We start from the raw sequence: 22,099 nt of genomic DNA on the forward strand, positions 1-22,099 counted from the left end.
TAGGTTTATATTTGTAATTTAACAACTTTAAACAGTTAATCTTTAGTCATTGTTTCCATATGCAACATTTTAAATATGTGAGTACATTTGGAATGCAACCGCAATATATTTACCAGTGTGATGGTGGTGCTGCTGATGGCCAAGGTTCCTGCCCAGAGTCTTGCTATGCCGCGCCGCCAGCTGCTTGAGATGATATGGTGATGTCTCCAAGGTCGCCGATTCATTGCAAATCTCAATGGCATCCGGATCGGGATCGGGATACCGGGGCAATTGCTGTCTCCTGCCAGGCGTGTTCACCGGCGAACCACCACCGCTGGTGGGTGGTGGATAGTCCGGCGGTGGTGGAAACTGCAGGCACTGCTTAGCCACGCCCCCGTGCACCGCCTCCAGTTGCTGTTGTTGCTGTTGCTGCTGTTGCTGCAACTTTTGCTGCTGCTGCTTCAGTCGCTGCAGTTGCGTCTGCTGTTGCGTATAGTAATTCTGATTCGAGTGCTGCTGCTGCTGCTGCTGTTTTAGCTTTGTGTGGACCAAAACCTTGCCGGCCACGCCCCCTCCCCCAACCACGCCCCCCTGGCCCGTCGTGGGGGCGGCCGTCGAGTTGCTGCCATTGTTGCGTCTGCTGCCCAGGCCCAGGCTCTCCATGGCACATGGTGTGGCTGATCCGCCAAAAGCTTCGATCTGCGAAGAAAGGAAAAGCGGGAAAACCATTATGAGATATTGGTAAATGAGATTTAAATCGAAAAATATAAAATAAAAATCCCTTCTCATATGCAATTTTCAAACATAACTTAATCTGCTGTGCATATTGAAATGTTCACTACTTGAAATATATAACAATTAAATAATAAATAAAGCCAGCACCTCAAGGTGACATAAATTAACGAGCATAACATTTAGTTGAATAGAAATACACATTGCAACAGCTGCTCCTGGCAACGGAAAAAAGAAAAACAAGTTCCTGGAACTTTGACCACTAAACTGGCATAGTAAATGCCCGGTATTAGTGGTATTTGGCATTCGCGCCGCAAGATGCGAGTTCAGAGAGCCATTCCCTGCCACAATCCACATGTCGCCGTGATTAATTGCCGCTAATTCAGCAAAGTCTCTACTTTCGATGGCCAAAGGGTCGGCTGGCTGGCTCCTCTTTTTGTGGACTGGCTTCAAAGGCACAGCCGAGCGGTAATTGAAAAGCCGGGCTAAACGAGAAATGAGCCTGGCCAGTGGCCACAAATGAGTCAGGTGGAGTCGTGGCCAAGATGATGGATCCCCAGCTGTCACAGGTGAGTATGCCACATATAAATGGGCTAAGAGCCCCAATGCGGAGGTTAAGTCGAAGTCCGACATGGTTTATGAAATCAAATTCATCTTGGAGTTCGGATTTTTAAATCCTATTGCAAAAATCTAGTGACGATCGCACCTCCAACATACCGAAATAGAAACACATCTGTGACGAAAAGTAATGTTATAGCATCAACGTATTTATAATTATAAGCTAATTTCCTAATTTTTGCTGGAAGTCAAATGAGTTCCCTTTGGCATTGTCAATAATTTCAGCTATTTTACTGCGAATACAGGCAGCATTTCCCCCGCTGACAAATGATAATGTCAGTTGTTGGGCAAGATTATGATCTAGATAAAGGACAGAACTCCAAGGAATGCCATGGAGTTGGAGTTGCATGAGCAGAAGGAAGAGGAGGTCCGATAATGTGCAGGGGAACATAATAAAGTTGACGATGATAATGCCACCAAGTTATGAGTGGATATCCCAGGCCAAGGATTCTTCGTGGTAGCAGACAGAAATTCAATTGGTAATTTGAGTAGAGGTCCATCCCGGTTCTGGATTCTTGTTTATCCTCCAGCTCGCTCTCTCTCTCTCTCTCCCCCTCTCTCTCGGTTGGGATCGCATGCGGTCTCTGTCCTTTTCTCTGTAACTTGAGACAAGTCTGAGAACTGGACACGATCTCGTTGGCACAGCAGGTCCCCAAATTAGCGTCTAAATTTAGCTACTCAACAAATTGAATTGAGCCCAGCGAGGGGCAACGCATGTTGTCTCTTTCGCCCAGCATGCACCTCTCTCTTTCCTTTGAATATATTTATTATTTTTTGCGTTCCAGAGCCCTGTCTTGAGTTTTAAAGCTCTGCGTGCACTTGAAGTGGTGCAAGGGTACGGCAGGGTATTAGGGGGATTAAGGGCTTCCAACTTCACGGGGGAAAACATCAAAAAACCCTAACGCATGCCATTGTCAACAGTCAGATACAACAACAATGAGGTGGGCAGTGGGGAGGGGGGAGGGGTTTCAACAAGGGAAGTAATGAGGAGGGGCCCAGGGTAGCAGGCAGTGAGAATGTGGGAGTTTGTCAGGGAGTAAACCACTCGAAGGCAGGGCAAGGATTCCCTTGGAACCTCTTGAGCTCCCCTGAAATCTTCACCCCTCCGAGATTCTCCTACATATACATACCTATTTATACATATACATATGTATATATATGTACGCATCCTATGGGGGAGCCTTGAAGCTTCTGGCTAACAGGGTAAACTTTGTGTTTGCCGACGCTTCAACCCACTTACAAGGATTCATATGTATATGCGTGGCTGTTATTTTTTATACACCGTACTATATGCTCTCTTGTTAGTTTGCTTGCTTTTGTTTTCTCTTTCCTGTTTTCTCAACTGTTTCACAATTTTAACAATAACCCATTGCCGAAAGGTTAATCGGGTATATAAAACTAAGTGGAAAGTATGTGAAGATAATGGGAATGATGCAATAAGTACCACATGCCGTACGGTAAAAAGGGTATATAAAGGAAATTGGTAAATACGTACAATATTGCTGTATGTATATATGTTTAATATGGTTTGTTTTTTAGTGTATTTTTTTCGCAATCTTAGGTATCATAACAGGGTATCTTTTAGTCTACTTATCGCCCGGGCTTTCCCTGCTTATATCACCCTTGTTTTCTCATAATTTTCCTTCGACCCTCGAGCACATTTTCCGTACTTTCCCGAGGAAAGTGAACGGACGCGAGTGGCAGTGATGCGAGCGAGGAAAAGCGAACAAAAGCCATCAAGCTGCGTCTTCCGCAGATGCGTTAAGGAAGTGCCCACATCCTATGCCAATATTGCCGCCGCTCAAGTGACTTTCGCTGATTGATTGGGTGGTGACCCCGATGAAGCACTTAATTAGAAACACACGCATACGCGTTAACCGAAAAAAGGAGTTGCTGCAGCTGTGCCAGTACTTTAATGGGGGGAACCGAAGGCCAGCGAGCAGCGAACAGCTTCCAACACTCGGAGAAAAAATAGTTATTTCAATTCTAGAAAAATTAATATTAAATGCAAAATATGAACTGAATTTCAACTTATTTAGGTTGAATATGTTACAAGGAAATACAGATATCTTTGTATCCATATAATAAACATATGAACTAATTGCAGTTGAGCAAATTGGAATGCAATGGGCTGTCTTCCCTTTTGTTTGTCCAGTGCAGCTCCCCCTTGGCCGTTCTTCGAGTGGCTGCGTGGCGCGTGTTTTCTGCCACAAGGGGCAGGGCAACAACAGCGAACCGAACCGAACAGATCCGAACAGAAACGCATTGCAATAATTATATGCTGAGGCAGGGCAGCAACAACTGCAACAGCATCAACAACTGCAACAACTGCAACATCAACCCCAGCAGGCTGGCCCCTGCAAAAAAGTGTTGCATGTTCTTCTATCATATTTGCAATTTATGTGTCGCCAATTCACTCAGACTTCCCTTCGCCGCGCCCGCAGCTCCAGCTGCCCCCCAGAGTCGTCCTCCCGATTGTGCAGCGGATTCCCCCGTCCGTTTATGGCATGTTGATGCCCGAGTGCGAACAAGTAATTAGAAAACATATTTCGAAATTGTTTCGCCATCCGTTTGTGCAACTTTGCGGCTCGCAGCTGTGCTGAATTCAAAGGGTAAGAAATTCCGCTCCGACTGGCAATCTTAAAGTTCAGCGGGATTGCACGTAGTTATTCCCTTTTTAATTTCTCCGAAATGTATCTTTTGATCTTGCCTTGGAAGAACTCGGAATTTATTTGAAATGGGCTTAACGAATTAGTGCCAAAATATATACAGATCAGAATAGGAAAGTAAATAATCATTGAGGAATTATATTTGAAGGACTAACCAATGATTCTCTTGCTTTTTCAAAAACTAAAACTAATAATTACTTTTTACTTTATAATACGCTTAAGTTTGAATATTATTGTTTTTCAATTTGGCTTTCGCTTTTTAAAATCCCTGTTAAATCCATTTCGAGTGTCGTTATCCTTTGAAACTGAAAGCTCCATCCGAGCACTTGCTCGATATTAAATTGATAATCCGATTTGAAGACCAATTAAGGGGAAACCCCCTTTGGGACAGGGTTGCCAGGCTAGAGGAAAGCTGGCTTTGGGTGGTTTCCTGCACTGTTGTCACTCGCTTTCGTTGATTGTTCTGCTGGGTGCATTGACTTGCAACGCATCCCCTCGTTGTGATGTGAAATCCCCACCCCCTCCCTGCACCCCGAGCCCCGCCATGCAACCATTTTTCCCCGCATTGCGTGCTGCATTGTCAACAAGTGCGAGTGAAATAAAAACCCGGGACAAAAAAATGCGAACAGGCAAAGTGAAAGGAGCAAAAAATGTTAAAGGGAGTACAGAACATAGACTATGGGAGTTTTTCTTTTATATATTTTTTTTTTTTTTATAATTCTAGAGGAAAAGGAAAATGGAGGAGAGCTAGTTGCCCCTTAGTTGCATCTTTACATCCTTCAACATGATTTCCCTGCATTTTTCCGCATTTTTCACCGTGTGTGTGCAAGAAAGTAAAATGAATGCAGCCAAAGGGAGTTGAGTTGAATTAATGTTAATTATGATGTTCAGTGATGTGGGAATAACTAGGCAGCATATAACTTTAAATATATATTTCAATTAAAAAACCAAACAATATATTAAAAGTCTCCCATATAGATATTATATGCACATAATATTCCTATTGCTATAGGTATATGCTATTTTATATAATTCATCCACCTCTAATGATGATGATGATGTTTTGCTCGGCCAGATGTTTAGGGAAACAGGTAGAGATAATGTCCGCTATGATGTGCGCTATCTCTTAGTTACCAACTTTTCCCCCTCCCGGCGCCCATGTACAACCCGCCTGGGAACTCCCCACTTCATTCATTCTTCATTGGCCGATAAGCAACATTGGCTGCATGTGCAACTTTTCCTGCTCCTCCTTTGAGTGTGGACTTTATTTTCTCTTTTTTTTTTAGGCCTGATCTGGCTTTCAGCTTTATCTGTGGCATTAGCCTCCTTACCACGGCACCAGGTTTTTTTTTTATTTTGTGGATTCTGGGCATGCTAAAGTGTCGTTTTCATTGGAACATTTTGTCAATTGCTTCGCTTTCACTTTTGTCCTCACATTTTTCATTCAAGTTGACTTCGATTTTATGTAGAGAGTTTGCAGTTTGATTAAAGCTGCTCTAGCGATTCAATGTAGTAGAGGTTGGTTAGAATTAAGTATACAATAAGTTTAAAATTGCATTAGATTTATTTTTAAAAGTTTGTATACATTTTAATCCCAAGACTGTCCTTTTAATGTGTTTTTTTGAAGAACTTTTGAATGCACTTGCTAATCATTGCCCCATCTCTATGGGGATTCAGGGTCAAAGATCTGTATTTTCCCCCTGCTTTTTACAGTTGCGTTTTCCTACACTTGACAACGAATTATGCAAAATGTGAGTTTCCCGAGGGGAACTTTTCCACACTTGTTTTTTGTTATATTCCTGTGAAGGATTTCGCGCCGTGTTCCGTAATTTTGTAAAGAGCAAACTACACATGCTCCACATAATTACATGGCTGGGGATCGGAGTTTCAGGGCTGGGGCATTCGTCCATTGTTTCCACCATGAAACAATGCCACATGCCACATGCCGCATGCCACGCATTGGATTGGGCATGGGTCACCTTCGCTCCTCGTCATCTGAGTATAAGTATGAATATAAATATGAATAGGTATATGAATACGAAACTGAATCCGAGTTTCAGCATCCACATCTACATCTCTGCATTTGCCAACGTCGCCAGCTTCATCTCCTTTATTTTGTGCACTCAAGCGCCTTTTACTTTGTGCATAATTTCTTGGGCCCATGTGGGCGGGGGTTGGGGATTTGGTGGGTGGTGGGTGGTGGAGGGTCGTAGGTTTTTGAGAGGCTAGCGAAGGTCATTGGCCCGAGATTTCTCGGCATTAGATCTTGAGATGTGCCACTGGTCAACGGATGTGAATTATGCATAGTCCTTTCCCGCTGAAACTTTCTTCGTCTTTGGGGGTTTTTTTCTACTGGTAATTAAACTTGGCATATTACACGTCAAACAAATCTAGTTCTATATTAACTCGGTGTTTCAGGTGTATATTTACTTGCAAACTCTCTGTCTACTCCATTGTTTTTCTTAGATATATCCATATTTCTTTAACCTAGCCACTTGTTCATATTTTGTTCATTGTTTTCGTTTTAGAGTGATACAAAATAAAACATAACTAAATATATGGATTTTCTTGAAGCTAGTGTCATAACTTAGCACAAACACTTATTTTCCCGTTACCATATGTTCCTTGACACCCGTTTCCATACCCGATCTCAGTGCCATTGCGTTCTGGTTTTATTGTGCTCATCTATCTCTATGCACACGAGTATTCCAACACCCGTGTTCGTGTGTTCCATTAAGAGTGGCTCTTGGGCATGAATGAATGCCATCATGCTCGTCATCTTCATCGTCAGTATCCCACTTCCCACTTTCCACATTCCCCTTGATAAGGACAAGTGCTATATGAAGCTAGGTTCACATGGGACTCCCCAAGCCCGAACCCAAAGCCGAAAACCCTTTTGCGGAAAAGCCAACAACGCTGGGGTGAAAGTAAAAATTACACTTGCAGCGGGTGGCATTCCCCCATATACATATACATTTTTTTTTCGTTTTTATAATTTTTCTTGTTTTTTTTTATATTTTTGCAAAACGTCAAAGAGAGAAACGTTGACGTTTGTGGTCCTCGCATCCGAATGACAGGGGAGATGCCCCGCGAGTTCGTTAAACCTTCAAGCATCGAAGTTTTCATTTCTTTGCCCACCAGGAGCAACTAAATCCTTGGGTCCTGTTCCTCCTCGTGGTTCTTGTTTCCCTTCGCTTTTTTTCCAGTATTTTTATAGCCTGCGGCAGGTCGCGACTCCCTAACAGATACTTTGATGCCAAGTGCTGGGTAGCAGTGGCAGCTCCCTCCCGAATCCATGGTAACACTCGAAAAGTTAGTGGCGCTGACAAAGCTCACACGACAAGAGTCAATGACTGTTGTCCGGATCCCTGGGCTCCATGGGTACCATAGATTCCATGGGCGGCATGGTCTGGGCTCCTCCGGATTCACCTGGGGGTTAAACAACCCGGCGAGTGCGTTGCGTTAAAATTTAATTAACAGTCGACAGCACGCACTTTTCCAGTGAAAAGGTGGAAAAGCTGACAGCACTTGACACCTCGCCAATTGATATGCACCTTGATTTGGATCCGGCATTTTCTAATTGCAGATAACACCTTTCACACATCAATTAAAGTCTTAAAGTTAGTTTTTACTTGACATTTGGGTACCCAAAATGAAAGGCAGTAAGTTGGCATCAGCACAGTTTTTAAATGATTTTTATTGGAGTGGTATATGTACCTCTAAAAGCGGTTATATTAGGTTTTAATCTGATAATCATACGTGCTTCTATTCTGTAGATCTTGCATTTGCTGTAGTATATCTTTCATTTATAAATTGCTGGAATTTTCCGGAGATTTTCTTCACACTCAGTCAAGTGTGAAGCGAATGGCACACCATTTCCTTCGTCTTCTCTTCTCCGAAGATCACAGCGACTTGTCTGCTAATTGTAGCCTGAGGAGTTGGATTGCAGGGTTAGATGGGTTTATCTAACACCTGTCACTTGATTGTCAATCTGACACGCGATCGAGGGTAGCGTCATTAAGAAGACTTCAGGTTCGAGATAGTCAGGCAACGTTAACAAGTTGCTCCGCCGGGACTTTAAGTTCTATCCCAATTAATATACAATTATTAAATAAATATGAACACACCCGATGCCCTTTTCAGGCTTCCCTCATTTGGAAATGAAGAGCAGGGTAAAGGGTGAGTACATATCAGGAAATTCCTGGTATCATCACTCCAGCCCATAATTACGTACATATAGTTTCGTGTCTGGCTCACTTGACACCTCCTAAATGATGTCCTGCCCCGGGGGCAGTGTCCCAGTATCGGATCGCACACTATCCCATACCCGAAACTCATCTCGGACATTGTGCGCTAATTGATTTTGCCGCTTAAGTTTACAACGCGTAAATTTCCCGCTGAAATGCAACCGAAACCGCATCCAATCCAGCCAACTGGATGCCATGTGATGCGGCTGACCTCGAGTGTCCACTTTCCGCTGTCCACTGTCCGCTGTCCATTGTCCAGTGCACAGTTGATGGTAATCGGCTTATGACCGCCTGGTTATTGTGGTTTCTCCGACCCAGAGTTTCCCCCTTTTCAGCTGGACTTTTGGTTTTGTTTTTCCCCCCGCCTCTTTTGTTTTTGTAAATGATATGCGTGCAAAAGTGACAGCGCTAATGGGCAGCAAAGGCTGTCCCACAGTTGGGATCCATCTCAAAATGCACTGGGCAAAAAACAGATGACTACTCGCATAGTGCCATCGAAGAAGTGGACTTATAACCTTAACATAACATGCAAACTAATAACATTTCTCGTGTTAGATAGATACTTATTGTAAATATACAAGCATTTTCTTTCGGTGTACGCTCGCCGTGGTCCATCTGCCGCATCCTAGAGCTTGATGAGACCGAGGATGATGCGCTCAATCAGATGCGCCCAATAAACTTTGCGGCTACTTGGCATTGTTCGAATGCCGCAACGGCTGTTCCGCGGCTCCAGGATCGGATCGGGATGGTGGGGGAGCGGGTGAGGAGCGGATCGGGCGGCCGGAATCCCTCACTAAGTGGCCAAGTGGTGTCCCACCAGTTGTTTGTCGGTTGATTGCTGTTATGTGCTGGTATGCAGCGCTTAACACGCCAAGTCAATTAAATGTTCGCTTCCGCAACTTGGCGACTTGGCCAAAAGGAAAGTGTAGCAGCCAGGAGGACTTCAGTTGGAACCGATGCACTCAGCGAAAAGAGTCACACCGATTCTTGAGAGGAATTATCGATTGAATTGTCAAGTCTGTGATGCTCTTGTTTAAAAAAATTAAGCTTGTGAAACAAGTAAATATGTAAGAAGCCAGCTAAAATTCGTTGATAAAATTATCCTAGTTGCTCGTACTATAAACATTTTTCAAGTGCATTACTGGCTTGCCACTGGCAACTCAAAGCAGCAACAATGAGCTCTGTGTGCAACTCATGTTTGATGTATCACACACTTGGACGTGGAATTGGATGAGGATGGAGAACCGAAGCCAAGGATATGGATATGGTTATGGATGTGGATGGATGTGAGCACTGGACAAAGTGTCGATGAAGTGTTTATGGCCAAACAGCAAATATTCGCGGAGCAGGAGAACAAGGTGCCTGCGTTCCTTTATGAACAGCCATTGTTTTTAGCAATGGATACATGTACATGCCTTTCCAGCCCAGGATGGGAATGGGTACATTGATCTGGATCTGGATACGGATATGGGTTGTTGCCACGGTGAAAGTGATACACTTAAGTGTGGGGCCGCTTAATTGATTGACCAGATTGTTGGCATTCGGGTGAGTGTGCTTTTAAAACATTTTAAAATATTTGTGATATATTTTATATGCTGCTAAACATTTATTATAAAAAATTATATTTCTCTTGTTTTTTTCTTTTTTGTTTATCTTTCATATGAATACATTGAAGATGTTTAAAATACTGATTAAACATTTTTAGCTGTTAATAAAAATGTATTTTTTTTGGGAAAGGGAACACTTTTTGTTAGTAGGGTATGTACTTTGGCCATTTATGTAATGATTTACTTTGCAGGGGAGGAAAGAAGCAATATCCCCCGAGCAGCAATTTCTGGGGGCAGAAGGGAATCCCCAGATGAGGCAGTGACTCGACAATTACCGCACTCAGCATTGGGCATTCAATTTGCGCCGCGTCATCGTTTGCAGCCATTAGAAGCCGTGGAAATCGCTGTGGAAAACGCAGCAGAAGTTGCAGTTGCAGTTGCAATTGCAGCTGAAGTCATCGCAGCGGCATTAACAATTAATGTGCCACAGCTACTGCTGCTCCACTTGGCTTCACTCCGCTGCACTTCAATCTCGGACAGCTTTCGGCCAACTCTGCACACAGAGGAAAAAAAGGTCGGGCAAGGAAGCTTCATGAAATATGACTAAATACTAAATTTTAAAATTCGGGCATATATTTTAAAAACAGCTGCTAGACAGCTAAAGTTCAATAAAATCGATGTGATTCTAGCTGCATTTTTTTTTCAAGTGCATTAACCCTCCTTCTGCCAGACGTTCATTAAAAACGTTTAAAGCGGCGGGTAAATTATAGTAATTGCGCATACGCCGCGTTAGATGGGCATGACAATAGCAAATTGTTTGGCATATGACAAAATGACACCCGTGCAAGGAGAGCTCCTTCGTCTCCTCGTCCGTGGCCACCACTCCTGGGCAGACTTGGGTTCCCCGGAAGCTGCCATCATCTGAGAAGAGTAAGCTTCGCAGCTTAGTTCTGTCTGGCGAAAGTTGAAAGTCGAGAAAAGTTGGCAGCTCAGGTAAAAATAAAGGATTTATCAATTGGCATTCCTTAAAAAATTGTATATTTATATGTACATACTAATATTAAACTAGCTTTATTCTATTAAATAAAAATATCGAGGTACCTAAGCAGCTAATATAAAATCAATCAACGCCACGAGCTCCATCCCGCTGAGCGGCAAACCAAACCAAACTTTCCCACATTACAGTTTACACAAAATCCCCATTTATTTGCCTAGTAACGAACGCCCCTGCACGGCCCTTTTTTTTGCGCTGTGGCCTGTGGCACACATAAATTAGCCGGCACTAAAGCGAGTCAATTTCGCTGCACATTATGGCTCAAATTATCAATGCCCATAAAGTATTTCCTCTTTGGCCCAAGCGAGGGAAAAGTTAGTCCACAAAAATGTTCAAGCAAAAAAGCTGCCTCCACACAAAATGCGTTCATCACGTTTCCTCTTCGCCGTTTTCCGTGGATTTTTTTTCCGTTTAGTACGAAATAAATTTAAGGAAAGAGTTTCGTCCTCTTTGGGAAGAATCATCGGGGCGCAGAAGACTGCAAGCTGAGACGCCCACAAATGCTAACAAGTGAGGGAGATGGCTAGTGAGCGTGCGAACGAGAGCGCGATATAGAAAAGGACAGAGCGAGGAAGATGCTGCGAATCTTCTGGCTTCACGCTTCAAAACATAAGCTTGCTTGGCACTTAAAAAAAATCATTAAACAGCCAAAAAGGGAAATAAAACAAATATGCTTAACAAATAGATTTAAGGCCTAAGTTAATTTACTTTTTTTTCTAAATAAAAGAAATTTCTGGACTTCTATAGATACAAGTTCAAGAACTTAGAATGGGCGAGACATTTTTTGCATGTGTTTTGATTTTATTAGTGTGAAGTGTGTTTTTTTTATATCCCTGCATTTCTCCCGCAACACCGTTATAAATAAATGCACGTATTGCCATTACATTTCATTGTTCAGCTGCCAGCCTCGAGCCTCGAGCAAAATCGTCCGAAGACTCTGCAGCAAATCCCCCCCCCCCCCCCCCATTCTTTCCGCCTCGGTGGAACAGCCCCTCTGGAGCCTCGGGGGCATCCCCATCCTGTTGCCTAAATGGCGTTAAATATGGCATTGATGATCATTATCAGTGAACCGTCTGAATCCGCATCCCGTTTTCGCCCCCCCCAATTCACGTTGCCATTTTTTGGTGTAATCCAATAGCCCCATCACGTCCAGAGCTTTATGTTGAGGTGTTAAAAATGTTTCCTTCTCCGGCTTCACTCCTTCTTTTTTAATTTTTTTCTTTGTTTCTTCGCTTAACTTTTTTTTGTGGTGCAGGCGCTAATGAAGTCGGGCGGCTGGCAATTCAAATCGTAAAAAAGAAAAGAACATTTCTCGTCACGAATTAATATTTGCCATTCCCTTGGCTACACCTTTGGTCGCCAGGGGCGTGGCTTCTATATGAGAACGATCCCATCCCATCCCCCTGCAACGCGCTTCATCCCCACTATCATCCCCCCTCCCGACGAAGTGGCAGCCGTCTAATGAATGCTCCTCCAACGCCTGTTGCGGCTGCTGCTGCTGCTGCTGCTTCATTTCCCGATATCGGGAAACGCCTACCCAGAGGCTCATTTATAATTTTACGCGAATTGCGAAGAGATACATATTCCCCCTTTGGGATCCCGATCCCAAGCTTGATCCCCCCTAGAATCCGCGGAGCTGGCAGTTGCAAGTTCACGATCGTGCTGCACGTTTTGTGGCATTATTTACGGATACTCTGCGAGTGTAGATGTGCACTGAGAAAAAAGTGGGGCGCATTAGGGGAGGAAAGCGCAAATATTTCCTTTGAAAATAAAACACTTATCTTTCTTTAGTTAAACTTTGCAGTGGAACAATGGTCTAGTTCTTAAACTACAGCATATCTGATAATCGACAAGATATCTAAAATAAATATTATTTTTTTATGAAGTGTCAGAAGTGTTTCAATAATAATTAGTAACAAATATCGAATAAAATATATTTACTTTGATTGAGAACATTTTTGGGCTGTAAGCTTCAGTATTGAATTGCAAGTTATTTGGCGCTGCCTTGGGAAAAGTATTTGTTTAATTTGTGAGCTCTATAATAATTTCCAAAATGACTTAAATACCTCTTTGTTTTTTTTTTTTTTTTTTGTGTGCAAATACTCGAACTCTTTGTCCGCCTAACAAGTTGCCGATTGGCCTGCCACCGCTCTTAACCCGCTCTCTTAACCCCCTGTCGCCGGTCTACTTGCACATTAACTCCTCTGCCAATAATCATAATAATTTACGACCACCCAACAGCGGATTTCGCATTGCGAAGTGGGAGAAGCCTTTTTGTAGACACTTTGTTGCCTTTTGCTCTTCAGCTGCAACAAGGGGCGTGGTTCATCTGCGTGCAGCAGACACATCTCGAAATGGATTCACTGCGAACTGAAATGCAGATCACAGTGGGCACTCGATGGCGAACAAGGGCCCATCACAGTGGGACCATTACACGGAATAATTAAACACAAATACTTTTTCCTCAATACGAATCCCTAGACAATTGGGTCGAGGACCCTTTTAACCGAAGCGTGATCAATCCTCGAGTTTCACTCCGCACGCAAAAACTAAATCCGAACTTTGGGCCAACTTTAGTTTGGCACTCGATCGACGTCTAGACACATTGGTCCATTGAGAGTTTGGCGAGCAGAAGTAAACAAATACGAAGTACTGAAAAAAAATCCAGTTACCTGTTCATTTAAAAAAAAAATATTCAGCAAATTAGCTTTTATATGATTAAAAAAATAAAATATTGTATAGCTATTGCACATATTTTTTAAAATATTAATTTATTTATACGTGTACATATGTAATTCTTTGCAGTGCAGTTGTAAAACTTTTCAGTTTGATTCGGGCACATAGCTTTAGTGTGAGCCATGGTTTGGGCGTTTTTGTTTGAGAAATGAGCGCTTCATTAGAGCCCAACTTTGCACATATTGTTTGCATACTGCTGCCGTTTTTTTTTTTTTACGATTTTTCATTTTAATATTTGTTCAATTGCGCGTAATTAATCGATTTATAAGGCATTGTTTGCTCTGCCATCGTTCTATTCTCGTCGTTTTTTTGCATGTATGTTTGTATGTATCTACCCCCCCGTTTTATTTCCTTTGACTGTGTTTAACCGCAAAATTCATTTCAATTTGCGGTTTTAGTGGATACCCAACAAGCGCCAGCCACCTGACCCAAACTCAAACCCAATCCCAAGCCAAAACCCTAACCCATACCCTTGCTACCTTCTACCCATCTCATTTGATTGTGCGGTTAGTTTTGGGCCCGTAATTAATACAATTATGTACCGCCAACAAATTGAAATCAATTTCGTCTGATGGGACCAACGTCAGGCATCTGGAAGTCGCCATTCCAGCAGATCCCCACTCTGTTCTTCTTCTTCTCCGGCCGGCGGGGAAAGCAATTTTCATAAAAGTTCCTCATCTCGGCTGTCAAAGGATCCAAGTGCCGCGGGAATCGCTGCCTCCGTGAGTGAGAAAATGATATTTAAGTGCATTTTTTAGCACGCTTTTAATGCAACGAATGGGTAATGCCCTTAAACAAGTCAATGATTAACATAAATTTAATAATTTCATCAGTCTTTCATCAACTAGCATGGTTAGTTTTATGTATTGGATAACACCCAGTCAAGTTTCAAAAATATTTAAATTCTATAAGACACAAACACGACAATTTCTCATTTGTAATCCCAATTATATTATTTTATGAGGTATGCCCGCGTGAACGTTATTTTGCTTAACAACTTTAACCACTGGTTAAATTTCCCACAGAAGGCTGGGGCAATATTTGTTGCAGGTTTTTTTTTGCCCAGCCCAACAATGTACAAACGATGATGGCCAAAGCTCCTGTCTGTCAGTTTTTCAATTCTCATTTCCGAGCGCCACCAGCCAAGTCAACAAACCAAATTGCCAGAGTGTATGAAAAGTGTTGACAAACACGCCGATGTGTGCGAGTGTGGGAAAGGGGTGTTTGATGCCAAACAAACAAAGAACCGACTGGCAGGAAAACTGGACGGCAGGCCGGCAGTGTGGAACAGGAGCAGGGCAAAAAAAATGATTTAAACAAATGAAAGGAGAGAAGAAACAAAAAACCAGAGCAAAACGAAGCGATTACATAAATTCATTAAAATTAAAATGTTTGCCAAATGGAAGTCATGCAAACAGCAGCCACAAACAAGCAAACAGAAGGCATATCCAGATAGACGGAAAAGGACCGGGCATTTGGGCACCGAGGATGCAGGACAGTCGTTACAGAACACCACACAGGAGTTGGAGTTGAAGATACAGATGGAGCTGAAGCTGGAGCCGGAGCCGGTGCTGGACCATCTATATCTATATATAGATGGAGGCCGGCATATGCCAGATGTCAGTTGTCGAGGACCCAACGAGTCGAGACGAAATGGAACGTATGCAGAAAAGGAGTCGCGTCGCATACGGACTCTGAAATTAAACTGAATGCAAATGCGAGACAGCGCCGCCAAAACGACCGGAAAATCCGATACCCGCTACTTTGATTTCTTGATATTATTGGTAAAAATCAAATAAATTTATTAGGTTCGTTTCAGGATAAGTACGATTAAAAGTGACAAATAATAGCCTATGAAAGTATACCCATACTAAAAGGCACATTTAACGCAGTTTAGGTATTACTTTTGGAACTTATGCAATAAAAACTTTGAGATAATACATCCGGATCATTGTGCTTAACATATCCGCATGCCAAAGTGTAAGTGGATTAATCAGAGTCACTGACTTTCGGCCAGTCATTCATTCAAGTGGGAATGGGGAATCGGTGGAAGCCTGTTGGCTGAATATGTTGCCAGGCAATTCTAGGCCTAGACCCCACCCCCCAGCACCCAAACAGCGAACCCCCTTGCCCACTTCCCATATTGGCAACAATAAAACACTGTGAATGACAGACAGGGAAGTTCACAAGTTCAAATGCAGACGCGGCTTAGACAACAGTCCGAATGTCCAACGGAGCACGATGGGGTTGAATTCACAGAGTACAGTACAGTAAAGTACAGTGGTTACAAAAAATTATACTCCTTGCATCATAAGTGAAATCAATTTTAGAATAGTTTAAATTCAATTCAAATATCAAAATAATGTGTTTTTACCTTACAAGTAATACTGTACCAATATCTAAGGCAATAATCACGCTGTTTGCATCACTGTTTTATCCGGCACCCACTGCTTAAGGTGCATATGTATGTATGTTATTTAATTGTTTGTTTGTACGTGGGCCAAATTGCAATGCCATTTACAGGAACAGCAACAACAAGAATAACTGCAACAGCAAACTTCTTTTCAAACTCCTTCTCCTTTTTTCAAGCCCGTTCTTCATTCGCACAAAATGATGCGCATAAATAAAACGGTTTGTAGCCCACGAGAAAATCCAGAATAAGACGGAAATAAACGACATCCAAATGCTCTACCCAAACAAAACTATATCTATTGATAGAGTATGATTCGGGAAAAATTATTCAAATTTTCTCAATATTTTAAGATATAGTCTTTAAATCAGTAGGTAGCATTTAAAACTGGGTATCTTGTTGTATTATTACAGGTAAAAATGAAAAATATGTGTGTTAATATATATGGGATAATATTAATTTAGGAAAGAGAAGTAAGCCGTTAGTTTTGAAATAAAATTAGTTACGTTTTTATATTGCATGTTCATAAACATAAGCTTTTGATTCCACTTTGCTTTCAGTGTATTGGAGGCTTAAGCTAAACGGTACTTGTTCGAAATACCCTAAAAAAAGGCCCGCGAAGAGTAGCGGATAAAAAATGCCTTCGAAGGCTGCGCATGCGTGGAGCTTAAATGCTTTTGGCATACGTCAAGTGCCAAGCGTTTCTGTCTCTCTCACTCTCTAGACCCATCTCTGTCTCTGTCTGCGTCTCTGTTCCTGTCCCTGTCCTTGTCTCTTTTCCTGTCCAAAGTCGCATCCGTGTCTGGGACTTTGGTCCGTGAGCCGAAGTGACGTCTCGTTTTCGATGTTGCCTCGGCAACAAAATGTCATTCGTTGCGCCCGTTGCACGCATTCCTGCACCCATCTCCACCCTCCCCACTCAAATCCTAGCACTGAAAGAAAATTACTGTCAATTTCTCATGTTTTTAGTTCGAGCTACAGAGTTCCTAGCTTATTTATTCAAGCTAGAAGGCTAGAAAGCTAAAGAATAATTTTCAAAGTTTTAATATTATAAACAATCTAAATATTTTTCCTATTTATTTCGAATTTCTCTCAGTGTGCATATCGTCATGCGTTTGGCGTTTCGCATTTTTCTTTCCGTTGTCTCTGGATTTATTTTATTTTGTTTTTTCACCGCTTCAATTAGAAATTCATGATTCGTGGCGATTTCTTTATGCCCGTAACGGGCTGATGAGGCAACTCTGCTGTTTATTTTCACTGCATTAGGGTTGCCAGGTCGCCGGGCGAGCGGTGCAGGAAATCGCACCTTTGCCGGGATATTGGTTGTATTGGGTATTTGGCTTTGGGGAGTGGCTCAATGGAAATTTATACCAGTCGACGACATCATTATAAAGTTTAATTTCCTCTGTCCGTTAGTTGGAAGTTAGCGTTTTATTTTAGGTTCTTTGGCTGCAAGGGTTCTCAAGGGATTATGTGCATTCAAGCCAGTTAGTCCCCCACCTCTTTCCTTTTTGTGTTTATAAGCAGGAACGGTTTTACGGAATTACAGGTTCTTAAAGTGATTTAATTTTGTAGCTTTAAGCCTTAAGATTTATACAAACAATAAAATGCGAGCCTAAAATCAGCAATATTCCACTAGTTCAATTTCGATCGACAACAATCAGATGCCCGTTGGCCTGGCGAATTGCATTTAATTAACACACAGACACTGACCCCCAATGGTCGTTATCATCGTCATTATCGTTTGCATTCTGCATTTTGCATTCGAAATGAAGTCATTACAACGACGAGTCCTCCGACACTCATTATATAATGCTGATAATTTCATTAAATCCGCCGCAATCGCTCAATAAAAAATGCAGCACAGACGTACGCACTTGATTTTCTCATTTATTGCTGATGAAGTGGAAATGAAAAAGCCGGGCTAATTTGTCGTTTCAATTTAATGGCGGATATTGTTGATAAGTTTCCACTGGAGGGGGTATAATTAGAAATATATGGTAGGAGTCGTAAAAACAACAACATTCTTGCATACTGCATTAGCAACGATTTGCAGTGTTGCACAAGAATGTTGGAAGACAGCTAACAAATTAAATAGGACACCAAATGTTGGTGCTGCTCGACACTTTTCAGTTTTCTTTTCGATTGCGTTCAAGTTGCGGAATCTCCACTGTAGTTGGCTGTTGGGGAAAGTTGTTTAGAACAGCACTGCCAACCCCGGCAAAGACCCCTCAAAAGAGAGCGGCAATAAAAAGCCATTGAAGTCAACTCTAGTGCAAAAGTCAATGAAACTTTTATTACCAACATGCCACACACACACTACCCACCCACACCCACAGCAACTTGGCAGAAGGATTAAGGGGGCGGTTAGGTTAGCTAACCCGTGCAGGAGGCGCCACAAAAGAAGTGCAACAAACGACTTTTGTTTCAGGCAAAAGTTGCGTAAAGAAAAGGCATAAAAAAACTCATGGCTCAGTGCATCACACTTAGTCCTGCCCCACAGGAATTTGAAATCCGCCCTCGCCAGGAATGTCAACTCTGAACTTTTTGCAATTAACCCACGAGAAGTGGCCTACATAACGACTAAGCTTATTTTCCCCCTTATTTCCTATTGATTGACATTCTTGAAAAAGGCCGGAAAGTGGATAATTCATGTTACAACTTTGGAAAATATTACAGTTCTGAAACGGAAATACTTGGAACAAGTTATTTAATGGCGATTTTCTGTAGCTTAAGGGATCCAAAATCATCATGATTTTTTTCTTTATATTTTTTAATGCTATTAGTACTTAATTTCAGTTTATGTTTATTTAAACTAATTTAATTAGTTTAATCCTACCCGATTAGTCATTAAAAATGATAACTAGGCTTTATTTGCAAGCAGCTAGCCGATTACGCTCACATTTGACATACTAATTTATAAATAAAATTCAATTTTAGCTCACAAATTTATTGCTAGTGCCATAAGCTCGATATAAAACTCACCAGATTTGATGGCCCAGTCGCCTGTTGTTTTGCAATGGATTTTTTTTTTGTGGTCTCTGAACTTTTCTCACTCCAAATGCCACTCGAAATATATAATTTAATTGCGTAATTAGGCCGCCGGCAACGACTGCAAATCGAACTGCAATTTAAACTCTAGGGAGTGCTGTTGTTTTTCCTTTTATCTATACATACACTTATTTAGTTTTTTTTTTTTGTTATTTTTTAGTTGTTGTTTTCCCGATCTTCGCTGCGGGTGCATTTGCAGGCTACTAGTTTACTGACAGTTGCCAGTTTTTGATGTCGTTTTACTCATGTTGCTGTCGATCTTATTGAATGCCCACTGGTGGTGTCTTTCTCGTCGGTTTCTTTAGGTTTCTTTGCATTTTTATAACTTTTTTCTCATGCGCACAGAATTTTTGCAGCTTTGAAAATGAGCCTTAAATACGAATTTGGCTTAATTGGCATTACATTGAAATGGTTGAAGACATTTTTTTGTGGCACATCAATTTTTGCGGTATTCCGGTTGCACAGCTTTTTACTATTTAATTGTGGCTTTTGTTGTACACATTTGTGGCATTTCGATTTCGGTTATTTAATTTTGTGTTACTTTAATATCTATACTGGCAAACATTATTTATTTTTGTATGTACAGATTAGTATGTGTGTTGTGATTGAGAAATGCATTTCAACTACCGAATTTCTATGTTATAATGTGCATTTAAAAGTATTTTAAAGTCTATAATTTATTTCTTAGCGTAATCATCACAATTTCAAAGATTATTTGTTGCTCGAAATTTGAAGCAGCCATCACAATGCAATTTAAATAAATTAAATTATCCGATGAGTATCATCACACAATTTGCACATTTTACTAGTTTCTATACATTTGTTTGCCATATATTTTGATTTGTGGTTAATGGCAAAGATGTCGTAATTAATTTTCTACAGCCTTTGCATAAATATTTGTTAAATCATGCTCCGCCATTTAATTGTTTCTGCAAAAAAACCTATAAAGAGCAGAAATATTGATTATTAGTATTTTTACGTTTACTCTTGCCTTTCTCCCCAACCTCCTTGGACCCCATCCATTATTTATGCTCTGCCCTAAACCGTCGATCAAGCCAAGTTGTGGGGACCATTGGGGTATTGGAGTGGACCGCGAAACACTAAAAGGCCACTTAAGTCATGGACACACCAACCCCACCCTCCCCTTCGCCGGCATTACCTTTTGCTCTTAACTTATCAACATGGCAATTTCGTTTCTTTCCTCGTCGTCGACCACCCCGCTCCCCCACAATGAGACCATACTCCTCGGGCCTGAAAAAGTTCTAGGTCGAAATTTTAGTTGGCAAAGGAAAGCGCCATAAAAAGCAAAAAGCCTAGAGAGCAAAGTTTTTCAAACGGACCAGAAGACGGAAGAGCAGCTTAAGATGAAATAACAAGGGAGAATGCTATAGTCGAGTTCCCCGACTATCAGATACCCCGTTACTCAGCTAGTGTGAATGCGAACGCGAAATTTCATCATTTTTCTGGGATATCTGGGATATATTGGAGAATAAAATGAGAACAAATTTAAAAATTGTTCTTTAGGGCGTAAGAGTGGGCGTAGGAAATTTTTTTTGCAAATCAATAGAAATTTACAAGACTAATAAACATGTGAAATAAAATATATCAACACATTTTTCAAAAGTGTCAGTTTTGTGCGGCTTGCGTGCGTTGGAGTGGGCGTGGCAACAAGAGTCAATAAACTTCCGCTGCGTCTATGTCTCTAAAAGCTGCATGGTGAATCTCAAACTTCTAGCTCTTATCCTGAGTTAGACTCGGCTATTGATCCTGATCTAGAATATATATTTTTTATATAGTCGGAAACGCTTCCCTTCTGCCTGTATCATACTTCTCAACGAATCTAGTATACCCTTTTATTCTACGAGTAACGAGTATAAAACGCGGCGGAAAATAACGATGTCGAAATCACTTTACTTACAAAATGCAATAATATGTACAACTTCACCACCTTCACTCCACTGCAGACTATAAATATACACGGAAAAAAACTTTGCCTTTTGCTTACTCCAGGAAAACTAAGGAGATAACTGTTGATAAGCTCTTAATATATAATATAATGTAAAGTATTACATGTTAGTTACATTAAATATTGACCTATCGGCTAAGATTTGTTTTTTAGCTTATACAAAAAAAAAAAAAATAGTTGAGTACCTTTTAGCATAATATTCTCTTTGAGTGCTTCTTTTTTCGTGTGCAGCTTCTCGCCACTCCCACTGTACTTTCCCATCAGTGCAACATTAGTAACGTTTACAGGCTTTTGTTGCGCCTCCCCCTCAAACGTCAAACTTAAAACTAGGGATGTGCGCGTGATGCCAAAAGGAAACGTGACACGACGACTTGGACGATTAATTCTGAATATAATTCAACGCGAATTAATCAAACCCTTACACACATCATATTTAATATGCTCATATGAAAGATACAAATATAAAAATTTCTATACCTGCAGTTGCTTTGTGAACAAATGTCACCACTTGACCATCTCTAACGTAGGCCCCATTCTCCCAGCTAGTTCTTCTGCTTTATCTGGCTGTTGGTATGAAAAAAGCCAAAGGGCATATGTACAAGATATGCAAAATAGGAGAAAGGGAGATGGCAGATGTGGCGGGGGTGGAGAAAGGGGGCGGGTGAAAGCGTGGAGAAGAGCAAATTGAAAGCCAAAGCGGATTGCCATTACTTAGAAGCGCGTTTCAAGCTTCATTGAGCGCTCTGGAAAAGCGTGGGAGGAAAAGTGGGCGCCAGGGGGCGGGCGCTGGGTGATGCCAGTGCAGTTGTAATAAGCAATACTTGCAACTAAAAGCCGACAGGCAATGTGTCTAGCAAGAAGTGCCAACGGCCCATTTTTAACAGTGAGACACTAAAAAATGCTCAAACTCTACACTAAAATGCAGGTAACGAGCTGAATTTTAGTAGTTCTAAGTAAAAAACTTTATTTCTAATGAAAATTGTAGTAACAGTAAATTTCATATTTTAATACAATCTAGAATCTAAAAGGATTTAAGCCTACAGATTTCATACAGATTATGTTGATGAAAATGTAACAATGAAATACAACT

At 41.4% G+C, this 22,099-nt stretch overlaps 1 protein-coding gene across 1 annotated transcript in view; it reads right to left on the reverse strand.

Annotated features, from left to right (window-relative positions):
* LOC6726285 (rho guanine nucleotide exchange factor 10) overlaps positions 1-22,099 on the reverse strand; it is a 104,691-nt gene that overhangs the window by 77,901 nt on the left and 4,691 nt on the right. The window contains exons 2-3 of the mRNA XM_016174104.3: positions 18,978-19,984; positions 114-678 (exon numbers count right to left, since the gene is read on the reverse strand). Of these exons, the coding sequence (XP_016039786.1) occupies positions 114-642 (529 nt within the window). The 5' untranslated portion in view covers positions 643-678; positions 18,978-19,984. The remainder of the gene's footprint in view (positions 1-113; positions 679-18,977; positions 19,985-22,099) is intronic.

The sequence above is a fragment of the Drosophila simulans genome, chromosome X, assembly GCF_016746395.2.
Source record: "Drosophila simulans strain w501 chromosome X, Prin_Dsim_3.1, whole genome shotgun sequence".
Classification (NCBI taxonomy): domain Eukaryota; kingdom Metazoa; phylum Arthropoda; class Insecta; order Diptera; family Drosophilidae; genus Drosophila; species Drosophila simulans.